Source organism: Danio rerio, chromosome 16 (genome assembly GCF_049306965.1).
Source record: "Danio rerio strain Tuebingen ecotype United States chromosome 16, GRCz12tu, whole genome shotgun sequence".
NCBI classification, from domain to species: domain Eukaryota; kingdom Metazoa; phylum Chordata; class Actinopteri; order Cypriniformes; family Danionidae; genus Danio; species Danio rerio.
This window is the reverse complement of record NC_133191.1, coordinates 57475105-57497193: the sequence shown is the minus strand read 5'-3', so window position 1 is coordinate 57497193 and position 22089 is coordinate 57475105. Positions and strand designations below refer to the sequence as shown.

Genomic DNA, 22089 nt, shown 5'->3' with positions numbered 1-22089 from the left:
ATAAATTAGGGAATATTTGACAATGTTATAAGCGGAGCTCAGAGGCAAACCGATGCAGTTCACGACCTCTTTTAATTGCTATATCAGTGTTGGAGCGGATATGATGTCCGCAGCAGGATCATGTAGACTTCAGCAGCTCAGAGAAACACTCAATACAGCAGCGTAAGGTTTCAGCTAATCTCACACAGCGCTAACCTGCAGGAACACAACGCCTTTCAGTCCAGACCAGCCACAATACTCTCTGTCCCTCACAGCAATACTGAACTCTTTCAGACTCCAGCATTCATCCTCCTCTCATGTTCCCACGCGCAATATTTCTCTCTGAATGCACTGAACGCTTTTAGACAGAGTCAATTCGAGATATTATTTAATAAGCATAAGTTAAATTGACTAAAGATTACTAGATGAGTATCTTAAATAATAAATGTAAGCCTTTAACAAGCATAGGAACCGCCTGGTCGAGCGTTCATCCACCATAGGCTATCAATATTATTTGAATTGCTTATTAATATTTATCAGAGTTGTGTCAGCATATCATTCAATGCAAGCGTGGGCCAAAAACATGTTTTTTTGAGGAGTGCAACCACATGTCTCTCTGTCTCCCCTACAGCAGACTCCAGCAGCTGATCGATCCAACACCCGAACTCTCACTCAACCTCACCTTCTCCCCGGAGCACCAGAGCACCTAACCCTGAAGAGCACCGTATTCATCTTGTTTCACTTTATTCACTGTGTAAATAAATCTCCCTCCGGGGAATTGTTTGTAACACCACGCCATTGTGTATGTGTTTTCCCTCTGCCTCGCTACAACATATATATATAGTTAAAAAATATTTATTATTTTCCCAAGTGTATATAACTACTCCTGTAAGAAAATATCAGAATTGGGTACATACTTTCTGTATTATCTTAGCTTGAACTGACCCGATCTAATCTTGTTTATATGAATTGAACCTGCTCCCGACCAGGTTTGAGCTAGCAGAACTGTTGCTATGACAACAACTCTCGGATCAGCTTTGAAGAACGAAACGGTCCTGGATCATGTCAAATCATCAATAATAGTCTGCAGTGCTATACTGTTGGTGTTGTATACTACGCTACAAACACCTCGTAATACATTGCAGCACATTTACAGGTTTTTTACAGACATTATTTCTAAAATGTGAATAAAAGTCACTTTGTTAAACTGTAGAGTTGAATTTTCAATGTCAAAAGTGGACAGAGCAGAGATCAACATCCCATAATGCAATTAACCACCATAAATAAATAAAAAACGCTTGTGAATTGCGAAATACAGATATTTTTTTACAGTGCATGTAATAAATGTGTAGTTTTTTTTTTACTGTTCATGTGTGTGTGTGTGTGTACTCACGCAGGCCTGGTGTCTGAGCGTGTGCAGGATCCTCTTTGCGGGCAGCAGGAAGTCGATGAAGCAGCGCAGGCCGTCTCCTCGATACTGTCGCTCCACCACACCGAACAGCTGCCAGAGGACGGTGGCGGCGCTGGAGCTGAACGGAGGATACAGAGCCGACAACACGCTCTCAATACACTGATCCAAAGACTCCGAGTCCTGCAACACACACATAATGACATCACACACAAACATCACACACTGGTTTCAATCCTCCTGTGCTGTTGGGTCGTTTTCTTACACTCTGGGTTAATTTGGAGTCTTAATTAGGCCACAACTTTCTCTGTGCTTCAGCAAATTGAATGATTTTTACTGACAAATCTTTTTTTTGACACATATTTAGGGAAACTGCTTACAAAACTCAACATCACGATCTGTTCAGATTGACTCCCCTTTGGTTTTGTTGGGGGCTGTTTTTGCCCCGTTGCCTTCCAGTATTATCACTTTTATTGATTGCAAAGCCGTGACAGCATATAATTATGCATTCTTGATTGTTGCTGTTTTTTCTTGTTGGAAAGAGGTGAAATTAGCAGTAAAACTGTAACAATGACCAATTGTCCCCATTTTCCTTATAGACAAAACCACCAAAAATCAAGAATCCATGATTATTATATGCTGTCAAGACTTTGCAATTAAAAATGTCATCATAATAGAAGTCAATGAGGGAAAAACAGCCACCAACATTACCAAAAGTTAATAAATGTGAACAAAGGTTAAAGATCCAATCAAACTCTACTAAATATCCCTACTGAAAAAACAGCTTAAACCAGCCTAGGCTGGTAGGCTGGTTTAAGGCTGGTCGACCAGGCTGTTTTAGAGCGGTTTTGTCCACTTTTAGGCTGGTTCCCAGCCATATCCAGCCTGTTCTTAGGTGGTCAGGCTGGGAGATGACCAGCTAAAACCAGCTTGACCAGCCTAGCCAAAACCAACTATGTCCAGCTTAAACCAGGTCAAGCAGGTTTTAGATGGATTTAGCTGGTCATTTTCCAGCTTGAACAGCTAAGACCAGGGTGGATATGGTTGGAAACCAACCTGGAAGTTGCCAAAACCCCTCTAAAACCAGCCTGATCGACCAGCTAAAACCTGCCAACCAGCCTAGGCTGGTTTAAGCTGGATTTTTCAGCAGGGATGTGCCGAGTTGTCATAAAAATAAATAAATACATATCTGAAAAATTAAAAACAAAGGTAAATCATTAAGCTTTAATTGAATTAAATAACACATTATAACACATAATAATAAAAAAATGCATGATTTTTCTAATAATTCAACAGACCGGAGTCAATTATTCTGCTTATACTACAGTTGGCCTCACTAAAACACTGTTTACATATTGTATTTCAGACATGTGTCAGGTTTCTGTTCTCCTCAAACTGCTTCTGTGTGTAGCACTAGTTTCCTCCACATCTCCCCTTCCTCCTCCTCCTGTTGTGTTTTGATGTGATTTCTGACTGTTGTAGCTGTGAAATAATTCTAATCATTGAATGGAGTGATATGGAGCTTTAATGCACTCAAAACCTGCCGGAACTACTTTAGCGGTGCGCTTATCTGACAATAACCAAACAACTTAGAATGCTGATCAGCCAATCAGAATAATGCATCCAACATCCCTGTAATAAAGAAAAGGTTAACCGACAGGGGTCTGAGGTGATTTTGGGGCACCTGAGATGTTTTGACATGGCCTGACATTTGTGCGTATTTCAGCTACTTATTACATAGTACTGGCCAACATTTATTTTATTTGAGTAATTCTGACTACTGCTCCGAGTAATGAGAGTGAATATTGAGCACAGATAAAGCACCCGCTCCAGCTTGATTCACATTACTGTGGTCAGCGTGAGAGAGTAAACACAGCCACGTGTTGTTTTTGGTTTGGTTGGTTTCTGACCCTCACTGGTGGCAAGTTCAATCCCACAGTTCCCAGTTACACACACAAACAGCAGGATGTCAGGAGGTCACGGGACACTGATGAGACGGGAAACACCTGTCAATGCAGCGTCACTGATGGGACAATAACAGGCGGATGGAAAGTCCTGCATCAGATCTGTGGGGCTGAGCACTTTCCAGCCGGATGTGTCTCACACTGACATACTGCACTAACAAAACCTGACCCGGGACGGTCAAGCACAGGTTAAGCAGACAGGACCAGGACAGGGGAGAAGAGCATGGAGATGAACAGGGCTTTACTGCTGTAGCTATTTATGCGCTGCATTTATGTGATATTGTGATACTGTTTGATTGAACTTAAAGTAATGTAGCAAACAAAGTAGCCCAAATCACCCAACAAATTAGCCCAAATTTTGCCCATTGGGCAAAGTAGCCCAAACCTAGCCCAATCGCACAACAAACTAGCCCAATGGTGAAAAACTATAGCCAAACTAGCCCAAAATTAGCCCAATTGCCCACTAAACAAGCCCATTGGTCAAAAAAAACTAGCCAAACGTGTCCAGTGGCCAAGCAAACAAGCCCAATTGACCAACAAACTAGTTAAATGTCCAAAAAGTTAGCCAAAACTTGCCAAATGGCCAAAGTAGCCCACATCTAGCCCAATCGCACAACAAACTAGCCCAAATTTTGCCCAATGGGCAAAGTAGCCCAAACCTAGCCCAATCGCACAACAAACTAGCCCAAATGGTCAAAAGCTAGCCGGACTAGCCCAAAATTAGCCCAACTGCCAAATAAACAAGCCCAATGATCAAAAAACTAGCCAAACTAGTCCAATGGCCAAGCAAACAAGCCCAATTAATCAACAAACTACCCTAATGACAAAATAATAGCCTAAAACTAGTACAATGGCAAACATACTAGCCCAATCGACCAACGAATTAGTCAAATGTCCAAAAAGTTAGCCAAAACCAATGCCAAACTAGCCCAATGACCAATCAAACCTAGCCCAAACTAGTGCAATCAACAAACAAGCCCAAAACTAACCCAATTGCCAAACAAACTAACCAAAACTAGGCCAATGCCATACAAACTAGCCAAAAACTAGCAAAATCACAAACAAGCTAGCCCAAAACCATTTCAAAACTAGCACAAAACCCAAACAAACTAGCACAAAGCTAGCAAAAATCGTAAACATATCAATATGTCAAACCTTAATCTGCTGAATAATAAAAATTTGGTTAAAAGTTGGTCAATTCCACGGGAAAACCAGACTTGGCAACCCTGACCTACAGAACCTGTGTGCGATCCCTCTGACAGGGGAAAAGCCCAGGAAAAATCCCCAGTAAAGTAATCTCAGCTCTGGCTTTAGCTGAGGCTGTTTGTTCTGCTCCGCTGGGCCTGTTTTACACACAGACAATGTTCAGAGTCCAGCACAGCGCAGCCATTGTCCAGGAAACTCAATCAGTCACATTAGCGGATCACCGCGGTACAGAAATACTGCTACTGCAGAACGAAAGAAACTAGTTCAAACTAGCACAATCGACAAACTAAGCCAATGACACACAAGTTAGCCTAAATGACCAAAGAAACTAGCTCAAAACAAGCCCTATGGCCAAACAAACTAGCCAAAAACTAGCCCAGTGACAAACAAGCCAAAACTAACACAAAGACTAAAGAAACTAGCTCAAAACTAGCCAAATGGTGAAACAAACTATCCGAAACTAGCCCAATGACCACATTAAAAAAAAACTACAACTAAAACATCTTTTTAAAATATGACTCAAATTTAAGTCTTGTTTAAAATTAATTAAACTATTACCATCAACAAACCAGCCAAAAACTAGCACTATGACAAAACTAGCTCAATCAGCAAAGTAGCCCAAAAGGATCATTTTCACCAAACTAGCTCTCAATAAACTTGCCTAATGATGACCAAAGCAATCTAGATCAAAATCTAACACAATCAAACTAGATTAAAACTAGCTCAATGACCAAAAAAAACTAACCCCAAAACTAGAAAAATCCTCAAACTAGCCCAAAACTAGGTCAATGACCAAACAAACTAGCCCAAAACTAGCAAAATCCTCAAACTAGCCCAAAACTAGGCCAATGACCAAACAAACTAGCAAAAAAACTAGCCCAATGACCAAACAAACTAGCCCAAAACTAGCCCTATAACCAAACAAACTAGCCCAAAACTAGCCCAATGACCAAACAAACTAGCCCAAAACTAGCAAAATCCTCAAACTAGCAAAAAAACTAGCCCAATGACCAAACAAACTAGCCCAAAACTAGCCCTATAACCAAACAAACTAGCCCAAAACTAGCCCAATGACCAAACCAACTAGCCCAAAACTAGCCCAATGACCAAACAAACTAGCCCAAAACTAGCCCTATAACCAAACAAACTAGCCCAAAACTAGCCCAATGACCAAACCAACTAGCCCAAAACTAGCCCAATGACCAAACAAACTAGCCCAAAACTAGCCCTATAACCAAACAAACTAGCCCAAAACTAGCCCAATGACCAAACAAACTAGCCCAAAACTAGCAAAATCCTCAAACTAGCCCAAAACTAGGCCAATGACCAAACAAACTAGCAAAAAAACTAGCCCAATGACCAAACAAACTAGCCCAAAACTAGCCCTATAACCAAACAAACTAGCCCAAAACTAGCCCAATGACCAAACCAACTAGCCCAAAACTAGCCCAATGACCAAACAAACTAGCCCAAAACTAGCCCTATAACCAAACAAACTAGCCCAAAACTAGCCCAATGACCAAACCAACTAGCCCAAAACTAGCCCAATGACCAAACAAACTAGCCCAAAACTAGCCCTATAACCAAACAAACTAGCCCAAAACTAGCCCAATGACCAAACAAACTAGCCCAAAACTAGCCCAATGACCAAACAAACTAGCCCAAAACTAGCCCAATGACCAAACAAACTAAACTAAAATGAGCCCAATGGCCAAACAAACTTGTCCAAAACTAGAAAAATCTCAAACAAACTGGCTTAAGACTATCCCAAAACCCAAACAAACTAGTTTAAAACTAGCAAAATCTCAAACAAACTAGTTCAGAACCCTCCCAAAAACACACACAAAAAAAATTAGCCAAAAACTCTCAAAACACAAAACAAACTAGACCCAAACCAGCAAAATATCAAACAAAGCAGCCCAAAACTATTCCAAAACTTAAACAAACTAGCACAAAACACAAAACAAATGACGCCAAAACTAACAAAATCTCAAACAAACCAGCCCAAAGCCCAGACAAACTAGCCCAAAACCCAAACAAACTAGCCCAAAACTTTTACACACAGACAATGTTCAGAGTCCAGCACAGCCATTGTCCAGAAACTCAATCAGTCACATTAGCAGATCACCGTGGTACAGAAATACTGCTACTGCAGGACGGAGAAGAGCCGCAGTCTGGAGGAAAAGCTAACAATGGGAGGAAAAGCAGCAGGATTTCTAACATGGTTCAGTGCTGTGTTTGTAGGTGATTGTGTGAGGTTGGAGAATAGAGATTTGGGCAGGGCTGGATTACCGACCGCTCCGGTGGGAAAGGGGACCTCCGACTGACAGGAGCCTACATTACCTTGAGACTGAACAACAGGCTGTGTTGTTTATTTTATTTAATGTATTTATTTATTCAATTCATTTATTTAATTTATTTTTTTTAAATTTTTATATATTTTTATTTACTAATAATTTTATTTTGTTTATATGTTTTTTATTTTTACAATTTTTCCATTATATTATATTATATTATATTATATTATATTATATTATATTATATTATATTATATTATATTATATTATATTATATTATTTTTTACGTAATCTTTTTATTAAAATATATATTTTTTATTTATATATTTACATTACATATCTAATTTTTCAAAATATATTTGTATTATATTATATTATTTTACCTTATTTATATTATATTATATGTTTTTTCCTTATTTATTATATTATAATATATTTGATTTAAATTATATTTATTCACTTATTTATTTTTTATTTATCCACTTATTTATATATTTGTATTATATTATTTTATTTGCCCATGTTTATATAACGCTATATTATATCCTTTTTCACCTTATTTATAAATTTATATTATATTACTTTTCTTTATATATTTGTGTTATATTATATCTTTATTACATCAAATATATATCTTTATATATTTTATTATTTTACATTATTTCTCCTTATTTATATATTTATATTTGTATTATTTTCCTTATTTATATATTTATATTATATTATTTTTCTTTATATATTTTTATTATTTAATTCATCCACTTATTTATTAATTAATTAATTTATCTGTTTGTTTGTGGTCGTGTGTTTATGTGTGTGTGCACGTGTCTGTGTGCGGGTATGTACATCTGTGTGTACATGTTTACATGTGCCTGTCTGAGTGTTATTGTGTGTTATTGTATATTTTATTATTTTTCATTATTTCTCCTTATTTATATATTTATATTTGTATTATTTTCCTTATTTATATATTTATATTATATTATTTTTCTTTATATATTTGTATTATTTAATTCATCCACTTATTTATTAATTAATTAATTAATTTATTTATTTATTTATTAATTCATTTGTTTATTTATTTGCTTATTTGTTTTATTTATTCACTTATTTATTTGTTTAATTATTCATTTATTTATTTATTCACTTATTTATTAGTTTCATTATTCAATCATTTATTTATTCACTTACTTGTTTTTTTATTCACTTATTTGAATATTTTATTTATTCACTTATTTGTTTATTTATTCACTTATTTATTTATTTGTTTATTTATTCACTTATTTATTTATTTATTTATTCACTCATTTATATATTCACTTATTTATTTACATATTCACTTATTTATATATTTATTTATTCACCTACTCATTCATTTATTCATTTATTTACCTATTTATTTATTCACTTATTTATTAATTAATCAATTAAATAATTTCTTTATTTTCAATATTTTTCCTGTCCCTTATTCATTGTTATTGAAATATTTACACTTTTTCAATGCACTCCAACAAAACAGTCATCTTTTTGAAGGTTTCCTATGGGGTGTTGAAGATCACTTCAGGATGGGGTTCAGTCTCTAGTGGAGTCTACAGATCAGTCTCAGCCTCCTCAGATCTGCTGAAGGACATGTCTTAACCCGAACTGTTTTTACTGTTGGCGTTCTACTCTGAGCTGCTCTGCGGATCCACCCAAAACAGCACTTCAGCTGTCTGAGGAGACTAAACACACACAGAGGAGCAGCAGATACTGCATGTGTGTGTGGCTTTGAGGATGAGGGATGAATAAGGAGAGTTTCTGACGCACTTCCAGAACCTACAACACGTCATTTCACCTGCTGAAGCTGTGAAGAGGCTTTAAATAGCAGCAGAAGACACTCCAGTGTGGGCTGCAGGAAGTCTGAAGAGTGTGTGTGTGTGTGTGTGTGTGTGTGTATGCATTTATGTGTGTTTTTTTTGTGTGTGTGCACGAATGCTCGTATGTGTGTAAGAAAGTGTGTCTCTTGTCTATGTGTGTATGCATCCGTGTGTGTGTATTGTTTGTGCATGTGTGTTTGTGTATGTCTCTGTGTGAGTGTGTGTCTGCCTGTGTTTGTGTGTCTGTGTTTATGTGAGTTTTGTATGTATCTGTGCGTTTGTTTGTCTGTGTGTGTATGTGTTTATGTCTGTGTGAGTGTATATGTGTGGATTTGTGTGTGTCTGTGTGTGTATGTTTGTGTATATGTGTGCGAGCATGTGTATGTCTATGTGTGTGTTTGTGTGTGTCTATGCGTGTATGTGTATATCTGTGTGAGTGTATGTGTGTATATCTGTTTGTTTGTGGTCGTGTGTTCATGTGTGTGTGCACGTGTCTGTGTGCGGGTATGTACATCTGTGTGTACATGTTTACATGTGCCTGTCTGAGTGTTATTGTGTGTTTACGTGTGTATATATGTGTTATGTGTGAGTATGTATTTGTGTGCGAGTGTCTTTGTGCAGGTATGTGTGTCTGTATCTGTGTATGTGTATTTGTGTGTCTGTGTGTGAGTGTGTGTATGTGTGTGTATCCATTTGTGTGCGTGTATGTGTGTTTCAGTGTGTGTGTGTGTGTGTGTGTGTGTGTGCGTGTGTGTGTGTGTGTGTGTGTGTGATCCGCTGGAGGATCCGCCCTGTTTGCTGGTGTTTATTCTGCTGGATGTGAACTGGACCTGTAATTATATCTGTGGGTAAACGCCACAGACTCCAGGTGCTGCAGCATCGCTCTGCTCTCTATTAAAGCACACGGACATCTGCTACACCAGCCAGACAAGCTCACATTCACCTACTTATACTACTGTATGTCCTAAAGTATCTACTTTTTTTGTGTAAGAGGAGAGTATGCAAGCTTTGGGACAAACTTCTTCCTCATTAATGGAGTGTTATGAGCCCTGTCAATTATCTCAACACATCATCCACATTTATCTTTCATATTTAATTTGAATGTTGGAGCAGCAGGTTAATCTAACATTAGCGAGTCGTTCAGAGAAATCTCCTCAGGTTCGGCATGATAGTGGAAAAGCGTCTATTGATGTGTGTTCTTATGGCAGTTTCTGCAGCTTCATTGTTATGGACTCTCTGGGGTGAGCAAACACACATGAGGCTCAGCGAATACTTCATTCAAAGATAAGAAAAATATACCCACACAGGCTTGAAATCTACTTTCTGAATAAATGAATGAATGAGTAAATGAATGAATAAATAAATGAATGAAGGGATGAATAAATTAATGAATAAATGATTAAACAAATGAATAAATGAATGATTGGATGAATGAATGAATGAATGAATGAATGAATGAATGAACGAACAAATAAATGAATGAATGAATGAATGAATGAATGAACAAATGAATAAATGAATAAATGAATAAATGAATAAATGAATGAACAAATGAATGAATGAATGAATGAATGAACAAATGAATGAACGAACAAATAAATGAATGAACAAATGAATGAATGAATGGATGAATGAATGAATGAACAAATAAATAAATGAATAAATGAATGAACAAATAAATGAATGAGTGAATGAATGAACAAATTAATGAATGAGTGAATGAATGAACAAATGAATGAATGAATGAATGAATGAATGAACAAATGAATGAGTGAATGAATGAATGAATGAATGAATAAATGAATGAACAAATAAATAAATGAGTAAAAAAATAAATCAATTAATGAATAAATAAAGTAAGAAAGAAAGAAATTAATGAATGAATAGAGTAAATGAACAAATGGATGAATGAATAAATAAATGAACAAATGAGTAAATTAATAAACAAATGCATGAACAAACAAATGAATGAATGAAAATGTATTAAAAAATGAATGAATGAATGATCAAGTGAATTAACAAGTGAACAAATTAATGATTAAGTGAATGAATAAATGAATAAATAAATGAACAAATGAACAATCGAGTAAATGAATGAATAAATAGACAAAAAATAAATGCATAATAAATAAACAAATTAATAAACTAGTGGATAAATAAATTGATATGACATATGCTGGATAAGTTGGTGGTTTATTTTGCTGTGGCAACCCTAAAATAATAAAGGGTCTTAGCTGAAAAGAAAATGAATTAGCTGAACAAATGAATGAATGAATGAATGAAAGAGTGAGTGAGTGAGTGAGTGAGTGAGTGAGTGAGTGAATGAGTAAGTAAGTGAGTGAGTGTGTGAATGAATAAATGACTGAGTGAATGAATGAATGAATGAATATATGAGTGAGTGAGTGAGTGAGTGAGTGAGTGAGTGAGTGAATAAATGAATAAATGAGTGAGTGAGTAAATGAATGAATGAGTGAGTGGGTGAGAGAGTGAGTGAATAAATGAATTAATTAAAGTTTGAGTGAATGGATGAATGAATAAATGAGTGAGTAAATGAAGAAATGAATTAATGAAAGAGTGAGTGAATGAATGAATAAATAAACAAACAAATGAATGGATGATTGAATGAACAAATGAACAAACAAATGAGTAAATGACTGAATAAATGATATACATAAATTAATAATAAAATTAATAAATCAATAAAGGAAATGTTAAAAAATGAATGAATGAATAAATAAATAAACAAATAAAGGAGATATTAAACAATGCATGAATGAATGAATGAATGAATGAATGAATCAATGAACAATAAAATAAATCAATACAGGAAAAATTAAATGAATGAATGAATTAATGAATGAAAGAATGAATGACATTTTACTTATACCCATACCTAATACATTATATAAGATATGCATATAGGCCAATTAATGCCATTTACAGATTTCCACTTGATGAATGATCTAGAATATTTTCCCTATAAAAACAGGCTATTTTAGCCCCTGATTAACCAGCTGTAGTACTGTGAATATATCTGATTCCTGTTACCTGACACTGCAAAATTGACTTTAAAAAACTTTGATTTGACTCAACTTTTTACCCAGGTACTGTAGTTGACTTGAATTAAGCTGAATCAACTCAAAAAAAGTCAATTTTTTCACAGTGTGAAGAGCGTGGGAACCTGAACAGCCCAATACAAATGAGCTTCCTCAAATGACTGCAGTCACTGATGCTGTAATAGACCTGAGCTCCACTCCAGCTGCTTTTACTGCAATGCAAACACACAGTACAGTAAGCAGCAGCTGGCATTTACCAAACGGAGCATCTCTAAACGGCTAAACAAGCGCTGTGTGAACTCCTGACAGCACTGTGTTTCTGTGTGTTTCTCAGCCTTTACCGGGTCAGAAGACAAAAGCCGGCGCTCCAGGACTGCAGTGGAGCATGAAGAACTGGAGAAATTTTGACGGTCAATGCAAAAAGCACAGAGCGCAGGGCGCAAACGCATTGAGGCTGTGTCAGAATCCACTTTTGCTTTGTGCTGTGGCGCATGGTCTAAAAGGGTTAAGCTTATTTTCTTAATAAGTTATAGGTGTGTTTTCAGAATAAACCAATCAGAGTCTCTTCTCCCATTCCCTTTAAGGGCCTACTCACACTATGCCATCCGTACCGTGCCCAGGCCCGTTTCCCGGATCGTTTGAGAAGTGTGAGTGCGCTGAATCGGGCTCAAGCACGGTTCACTTGGCCGGCCCTGGCCCGGTTGGAGGAGGTTGGCCTGAGCGCGGTTCACTTGGGCTTTGGCGCGGTACGCTTGTGTGTGAGTGCAAAACGCGCCAAAGCCCGAAACTGAAAGCGAGACGTGTCTTTAAGGGACTGTTTCATATGGATTTATTAATCGTTCTTACTGTTCAGTGAACGCAAACTGCCGTAGCTTATTAAAGACACAAACTCCTCACTGCACAACAGCTGCACCTTCAGCAGACCTCCTCATTCCTGCAGCACGAGAGCTTTATGACTGTTTATGAGCGCCAAAAGTGGCGGATCTGTTCGGTGAAATATCTGACTGCGTGTCCCCGCATCCCTAAGGACTGTTTGGCAAAATATTTGACGGCATATCAAACGACTGAAACGATATAACTAGAGAAATCTCCACTGTGCTGCTGAGTGACAGAGCTTCTCACTGAACAGCGGAGCAGCGATGACGTAAGCGTGCCGAAGCCCGATTGTGTGTGAGTGCGGGCCGTCGGGGGAGACGGGAGGGGGGACAAGCGTGCTTTGGCCCGGTTCGAGGCAACTGTACCTAGTGTGAGTCCGGCCTAAGAGTCAGTTGTGTCGCGCCATAAGCACATTTGCTATTTACATGACGTAAAGTAAGTGGAAGTGGAAAAACTGAGCATTTCACAAGCAAGAAAACAGTTAAACAGAGCATCTGCAGCGCGAGAATGAGAGATAAATTATTTACTTTCACTTTCTCTCTCGTGGATAGGAAAACCTTTACGCACAGACATCAATTAGCCTATAAATAGTTAATTTTGTTTGTTAAGCGCAAATATTCGTCTCAAAACTATTTCTAAATTCAGTTCTAATTTCCAGCAAACGAATAAATGAACAATAATAACGAAGTGTGCTCAAAAACCTGAGTTATATCCTAAAACACCTGCCGTGCCCCATATGGTCTAAAACCTGACAGGTGGACAAATCTAAGCTTGTTTTTAATAAAACAAATATAAATATGGATATAATAAATAATACTGCTAATAATAATAACATTATACAAAAGCAAATTGTTATGAATGAACTGAAAAAGCCTCCCGAGATGAAGAAGGCATGAAGGCAGTGCTGTTTATATTTATGTAGGCTAAAAAATAATATGTTTTGTAATATTTTAATCCTTTATATTTATATCCTATATCTATTCTTATTATATCCTATATATATCCTTAATATTTACATTTTTTCATATATAAAGATATTTGCGTATTGCTCTACATCTTGTGTGTAGGCTATTAAGCAGTGTGTAAGCGAGGTGCACTCTGCGCTAGACAATAGACTGGCTTTGATCTGGTCTATTGAAAAATCTATTATAATTCATCAAAATAGCAACGCGCCAGCGGTCCGCCTCAGAACACCTTCCTTTTTAGACCAGAACGCCTATGAGCGCACATATGAGCGCTAATGCATTTGCTATTTAAACATCGTGGCACAAAACGTCAAAACCACTCTTGCGCCAAGCTGAAACTAGCAAAAAACTATTGCGTTGCGCCTTGCGCCACACTGCGCCATCGTGTTGCTTTCAGAAATAATGAGTCAAAATAAGTTGAGTTTTTCCTTAAAACAACCTGTATAGCGCATGTGTTTGGACTGTGGGGGAAACCGGAGCACCCGGAGGAAACCAACACCAACACAGGGAGAACATGCAAACTCCACACAGGGACTTTACGCTCCTCACTTCAAAACAGAGCAAAAGCTGGATTCTGTAGTGGTTTACCCTGCTGTTAAACTCCCTTCCTCCTCGTCCCTGTCTTTGAGAACTCTGTATCAGTGTGAGAGAGACTGTGTTCACTCCACTTCGCACTGAACTTTCAAGAGTTGAGTTGCTGATGATTGGTAATAAGCAAGTTTGGCATGCAGTCCCGGGAAAGAGCCCTGAGCTCATGAGATCCTCGAGCCCGGGGCTCCCTCCCCTTTGCAGGGTGAGAGGAGAGTTTGAGCTCAGGTAGATCTCGAGAACAGTCTCACGACACAACGAACTGATTACGAAGTTCGTTGCCAGCGCTTTTAGTAATTGATTTTTATCTATTTAATCAATTCGCTGTTGCAGCCCTAATAAAAATCAATCCCACACAGACCTCTACTCTAAAGTGCACATAAACCAGAAGCTGTGAGTTTTTTTCCGCATCATGACGCAGTACCTAGAGAAATGACTAGCAATGCAAGCTAACAAAATCAATATGGTTGGAGGGTGTACTTTAAGTACAAAACCACCTCAAGCAAGTCTAAACAATTAGTACATTTTGGGGATTTTTGTTCAAAATATGCCATTAACACAGGCCGATGGAAACCCAGCTACTATACAGTGAAATGGTTGTGAACGGTGCAGCTGATGTGATTGACAGCTGTCAAACAGGTTGACGTCTACAGCTGAAATGTGCATTGACTTACAAAAGCAACCGGCAGCTGCTCCAAAACAGGTTCTATAGTGAATCAATGAGCAGAGATGAAAACACACACACACACACACACACACACACACACACACACACACACACACACACACACACACACACACACACACACACAAACACTTAGGTTTCAAATATTTTCTTTCATCAAGGAAACCAAAAAAATGTTCCTACAAGGTCAAAATGTACTAGTTTTGCTATACGTGTGGGGACATTTGGTCCTCATACAGTACAGTACGCAATCAATACTAGTCAAACACACACACACATACTCTCTCTCTCTCTCTCCATCAACCTGCTGTGACATGGAGAATCCGGGTAATTACGAGAGGAGATAAAAGTGCTGTAATTGAGGGATCAGTTGAAGACGGCGCTCCCATGATGTCTAGATTACAGCACAAAAGACCAAAAGCAGTGCTAATGCTCCTCATTAACAACAGCTTCAGCACAATCAACTAATAACACACCAGTTTCACACACAACATGCATATACAGTTCAAGTCAGAATTATTCGTCCTCAAGTGAATTTATTTATCAAATATTTCCCAAATGATTAACAGATTCAGCAATTTTATTTATTCATTTTTTTATTAGAATATGAAAAAGGTACACAAATTGAGATCACCTGAGCTCAAACTCTCATCTCACCCCACAAATGGGAGGGAGCCCCGGGCTCGAGGATCTTATGAGCTCAGGACTATGGGGGAAACCGGAGCACCCAGAGGTAACCACGCCAACACAGGGAGAACATGCAAAAATGTATACAGGAGGGCGAATAATTCTGATTTCAACTGGACAGTATATAGTCACACACACTCATACGCTGCAGCCAATTTAGTTCATCAGTTCCCCTATAGCAGGGTTTTTCAAAGTCTGAGACAGTGGGCCTCCCTTTTGACACAACTTATACATTGGCGTCCCCCTCCTCCCAAACACACACACACACACACACACACATATATATATATATATATATATAAAGACACAGACAGATGTCAGACGGTTAACTCACTTTTATCATCATTTGCATGAAAGTGCAATTATTTACAGAGTAATAACAAGTATTTTAATATAACGTTTTTAAAACTAGGATGATGGTTCAATATGAATATAACAAATCCAAGAACTGTCCATCCCAGTCAAAACAGTCGAAGTTTAGCGGGTCTCATGCTGTCATTAGCCAAAATATTTTGACAAACCACACATAGGTTGTGGTTCATCAGCTGGTCCTGTCCACGTAAATCCTAAACTCAAATACTGATCATCATATTGTCGTCTTTTGGGTTTAAGCCCTGAACTTGAAGGCTTTTGTGGCGAGGGGGCGTGGCCGAGAGCCGGGGAACGGAGTGAGGCCACCGCGTATGTGGATACACCTGCGGTGCGCACCTGCCTCAGATCCCACGGAAGGAGCCCTGGATCATAAAAGGAGGAACGTGGGCAGAGGAAGCCGAGAGAGGACCGGACCCGGACATATTTTACTTTTGCTTTCAGTTTGACGGCAGTCTCCGTGAGGAGCTGCCGTCCGTTTGTTTTGGTTTAGATCATTAATAAATCACATTAAAACTGCTTCGGTTCTCCGCCTCCTTCTTCCCGGCGGCCAAAGGGCCGTGAACTTCATTACAGCTTTGAATCGGGGGTGGGGGGGGGGGTCTCAGAAACCGACCCATTGTACTAGCAGGCATATACCTGTGTTGGCGGGCTTGCAAAACAGAAGCGAATTCACAGCTATGGCTTCTGGGTAAAAAGGTTTTCTTATATTTGACGTATTATTTTTTTGCTTTGTTTAATTAAAACGTTTAAATATAATAAAAAATACATATAATGATTAAACTTAATAATTATATTTTTATTATATTATATTTTTCCCGCGCCTCCCCTGACATGCTCTGGCACCCCCCAGGGGAGGCACGCCTCACACTTTGAAAACCCCTGCCCTATAGCACATGTGTTTGAACTGTGGGGGAAACCGGAGCACCCAGAGGAAACCCACACCAACACTGGGAGAACATGCAATCTCTACACAGAACTGCCAACTGAGCCAGCCGGGACTCAAACCAGCGACCTTTTGCTGTGAGGCCACAGTGCTAACCACTGAGCCACTGTGCCACCTGACTGTATACCATTGATTCATTCATTCATTCTCCTTCGGCTTAGCCCCTTTATTCATGAGGGGTTGCCACAGCGGAATGAACCACCAACTTATCCAACACATGTTTTACACAGCAGATGCCCATAGCATGAGTTCACTGGGAAACACCCATACACACTTATTCACACTCACACACACTACGGCCAATGTAGTTCATCGATTCCCCTATAGCGCATGTGTTTGGACTGTGGAGGAAGCGGAGCACCCGGAGGAAACCCACGCCAACGCAGGGAGAACATGCAAACTCCACACAGAAATGCCAACTGACCCAGCTGGGATTTGAACCAGCTACCTTGTTGCTGTGAGAAGATCATAGTAAATTGAAACAGGTTCAGTTCAGCTCAGTTCAGTGTGGTTTAATAATCTCTACCGAGAGTCCAAACACTGAAGAGCAAATTCATGGATGTGCAGCTCTACAGGTCCGGAACCATGCAAGCCAGTGGCGACAGCGGCGAGGAAAAAACTTCACAGAATACACAGAAATTAATAGTGGACAACTCTATTATTAACATCCTCAGCCGATTACAAAGTACATTTTATAGTGAGTTATAGTTTTATATTTTATAAAAAAAACTACCTTTATACTCAGGTAATGATCACAGCTCTGCGACATACAGTATAAAACATAAACCGTTTCAAAGCAGCATCATGCTAATATACAGGAAAACTACAAAATCAACAATGCAAAAGTGTCACTATTAAGATAATTCAGATGAAACTGTCATCAAAACTATACTAATAACCTAAATATACTGAATTAAGTGCCTGGTATTACATCTGTATACACCATGCAGTGTTTACAAAGTATATTTTATAGCAGGGGTCACCAACCCTTTGAAACCGAGAGCTACTTCTTGGGGACCAATCACTGTGAAGGGCTACCAGTTTGATACACACTGCTTAAATAACAATTTTTTTCAATGTACTTTTAATTATATATTGTTGTTATTATTAATGATTAATGATATTCATCTATGTGAAGACACTGATCATGTTAATGATTTCTCACAATAGTTCTCATGATATAACAAGGTAAGAAACAGAAACATCAATATGCAACACTTTATTTGTCTGAAATAGTTTTCGTTTATATATATATAAATAGCTTAATGTCATTAACACATTCTTCAACCAATGCAGGTGCGATTTAAAAAGAATAGCTTCAAAAAAAATACTAGATTCAGCTTACTGGTATGTGGTGCAATGGTGAGCTATTTTTAGAACAGGCCTGTGGGCAACTCATGTAATCCTCGTGGGCTACCTGGTGCTCGTGGGCATCATGTTGGTGACCCCTGTTTTATAGTATAGTTGCAGTTTTATATTATACAGTTTATAAAGTTATAGTCAGATTTCCTAATGGCCAAATCAAGGACGCTGAACGCTTAAACAGTCTATTGTAACTTTCTATAAACAGTATGTGTAGCATAATAAAAAAAACACCAACGCAGCGCTTACCTTTATACTCAGGTAATTATCACAGCTTCACAACACAGGATAAAATTAAAGCAGTTTTAACGCAGCTTCATGCTAATATACAGGAAAACTACAAAATCCCTATTCAGCCAATTCAGAATCTATGCCATCAAACTATAATATTAACCTAAATATACTGAATTAAAAGTGTATTATTAACATCTGTATCCACCATGCAATGATTACAAAGTACATTTTATAGGGAGTTGCAGTTTTATATTTTATAGTTTATGTTTTAGTAAAAAACTAGCTTTATACTCAGATAATTTTCACAGCTCTGTGACACAGTATACAATATAAACCGTTTTAAAGCAGCTTCACGTTAATATATAGGAAAACTACAAAATCAACAATGCAGAAGCGCCACTATTCAGCTTTAAAAAGTCATCAAACTACACTAATAATCTAAATATACTGAATTAAGAGTATATTATTAACATCTGTATATATTACAAAGCATATGTTATAGTTAGTTACAGTTTTATATGATAGTTATATAGCTATAGTCAGAGTCACATGTACAAATGACCAAATCAATAACGCTGAATGCTTAAAAAGACTATTGAAACTTTCTATATATGTGTAGCTTAATAAAAAAACACCAATGCAGCGCTTACCTTTATACTCAGGTAATTATCACAGCTTCACAACACAGGATAAAATTAAAGCAGTTTTAACGCAGATTCATGCTTTATATACAGGAAAACTACAAAATCAACAATGCAGAAGTGTCCCTATTCAGCCAATTCAGAAACTATGTCATCAAACTATAATAATAACCTAAATATACTGAATTAAAAGTGTATTATTAACATCTGTATCCACCATGCAATGATTACAAAGTATATTTTATAGGGAGTTGCAGTTTTATAGTTTATAGTTTATGTTTTAGTAAAAAACTAGCTTTATACTCAGATTATTATCACAGCTCTGTGACATACTATATTATATTGTATACAATATTATATTATATTATATTATAACATAATAAATATGTATTATATTACATTGTATACAATATAAACAGTTTTAAAGCAGCTTCACGTTAATATATAGGAAAACTACAAAATCAACAATGCAGAAGCGCCACTATTCAGCTTTAAAAAGTCATCAAACTACACTAATAATCTAAATATACTGAATTAAGAGTATATTATTAACATCTGTATATATTACAAAGTATATGTTATAGTTAGTTACAGTTTTATTTGATATAGTTATATAGTTATAGTCAGAGTCACATGTCCAAATGACCAAATCAACAATGCTGAATGCTTAAAAAGACTATTTAAACTTTCTATATATGTGAAGCATAATAAAAAAGCACCACTGAAGCGCTACCTCGAGTAATGATCACAGCTCCACAACACAGTATAAAATATAAACAGTTTTAAAGCAGCATGAAGCGAATATACAGGGAAACTACAAAATCAACAATGCAAAAGTGTCCCTATTCAGCCAATTATGTTAAAAACGTACCTTTGCTTATTGAATAAAGCCACTAACAACAACTGAAACTAAACTAATAACCTAAATATCCTGAATTAAAAGCGTCCATTATTACCATCTGTATTTGTTTACAAAGTATATGTTATAGTTAAAGTCACATTTCCAAATGACCAAAGCACTGCTTAAAAGTCTATTTAAACTTTCTATATATGTAAAGTATAATAATAATGACACCTGGTTTAAGTAAAAAGCATGTCAGTCGTAACTCGCACCAATGCAGCGCTTATACTCAGTTAATGATCACAGCTCAGTGACAGAACAGAATATAAACAGTTTTAAAGCAGCAGCATGCTAATGTACAGGAAAACTACACAATCAACAATGCAGAAGTGTCACTATTAAGATAACCTTTGCTTATCAGATACGGCCACTAACAACAACTGAAACTATACTTATAACCTAAATACACTAAATTAAAGTGAACACTCTAAAGTGGACAACTCTATTAATAACATCCGCAATACTCCCCATGCAATGCTTACAACATATCTTTTAAAGTTAGTTGCAGTTTTATAATATATAGTTATATAATTATCCTAGAGTCACATTTACAAACGACCAAATCAATGCGTGAAGTCTATTTAAACTTTCTATATATGTGAAGTATAATAATAATGACACCTGGTTTAAGTAAAAAGCATGTCAGTCATAACTCGCACCAATGCAGCGCTTATACTCAGGTAATGATCACAGCTCAGTGACAGTATAAAATATAAACCGTTTTAAAGCATCATCATGCTAATGTACAGGAAAACTACCAAGTCAACGATGTAAAAGTGCCACTATTCAGCTAATTCAGAAACTATGTCATCAAACTACACCAATAATAACCTGAATACACTGAATTAAAAGTGTCTATTATGAACATTTGTATATGTTTACAAAGTACATTTAAAAGTAATAGTTAGAGTCACATTTCCAAATGACCAAATCAATAACAGTGAATGCTTAAAAAGTTCATTTAAATGTTTTATATGTGTGTAGCATAAAAGAAAAGCACGACTGAAGCGCTTACCTTTATACTCAGGTAATTATCACAGCTCCGCGACTTCACCCTGGAGTGCATAGTGCTCCACATTAAGACAATTACATAAATAGGCTAATAAATAAATAGATTATTCCAGTGTAAGTCCATGCATGGAGTGCGTTGTGTGTGTTGCGTCCATGCCTGCGTCTGACTGTCTGATCTAGTGGGAAGTTGGAGAGAATTCGTGTGTGTGTGTGTGTGTGTGAGAGAGAGAGAAAGAGAGAGAGAGAGAGACGTTCCTCCTCCTCCCAGCTGGATAATGCATACTGATGCAATTTCCTTCAGTGCTTAGAAAACACACACACACACACACACACACACACACAGTCCAGCACCCCCGTCCACAACTGCCCTGCAGGGGACAAACCTTCACCACCCCCTGTCCCGGCCCGGACGCTTTTGTCCTGACAAAACAAATGGACTAGGGTTTCAGCCCATGCCGTCGCTTTTGTCAAAGAAGGAGGGAAAAAAAGAAAAAAGAAGACATCAGCATGCCATCGGCGGCTCAGGTCACTTCACTACAATGCAATCACGTCAGGATAATCCGAAAACTGGAGCTGACACAAACCTGGAGGACCATAGAATGACTCAAACAAACTGAAAGCTCTTCATTTTGCAATACAATGCAGAAGTAAAAGTGTATGTATCAAAGCAAGACCTGAATAAAACTTTGAAGATCTTATCTGGACATTTCTACACCTTTAGCAGCATACACTCTCAGAAAAAGGGGGTTCAGGAGGTTCAGAAGACAAAGGTCCAGAATTTGTCCCATCCATGAGCTCATGGATCCTATTTTGACTGCTATGCCATCATAAATAGTAAAAATAACCCATTGAAAAGGTTTAAGACTAAGCGAAATCCTGGTGTGATTTCAGTTGCTTAGTTTTGTCCAATGCAAACTATTATTATACAGGAGTCCAACATTCAGCTGAGCAAGAAAACTTGCATAAGAGAAGTTATGTTTCACTACTGTATTGCTTTTGAAAAGAGAAAACTTTTAACATCTAAACATTTTTCTTGAAACAAAACATGACCAATAATA

The 22089-nt window shown here is 37.4% G+C and overlaps 1 protein-coding gene across 14 annotated transcripts in view; it reads right to left on the bottom strand.

The window, feature by feature from the left end:
• plekhg4b (pleckstrin homology domain containing, family G (with RhoGef domain) member 4B) overlaps positions 1-22089 on the bottom strand; it is a 156888-nt gene that overhangs the window by 81812 nt on the left and 52987 nt on the right. For 11 of the 14 annotated variants that reach the window (XM_073924406.1, XM_073924409.1, XM_073924412.1 and 8 more), the window contains 1 exon segment: positions 1373-1570. Coding sequence is in view for 3 of the 14 variants with exons in the window: in XM_073924402.1 (XP_073780503.1) it covers positions 1373-1570; positions 21036-21098 (261 nt within the window). In the remaining 11 variants the exon portion in view is untranslated. 14 annotated transcript variants of the gene reach the window in all.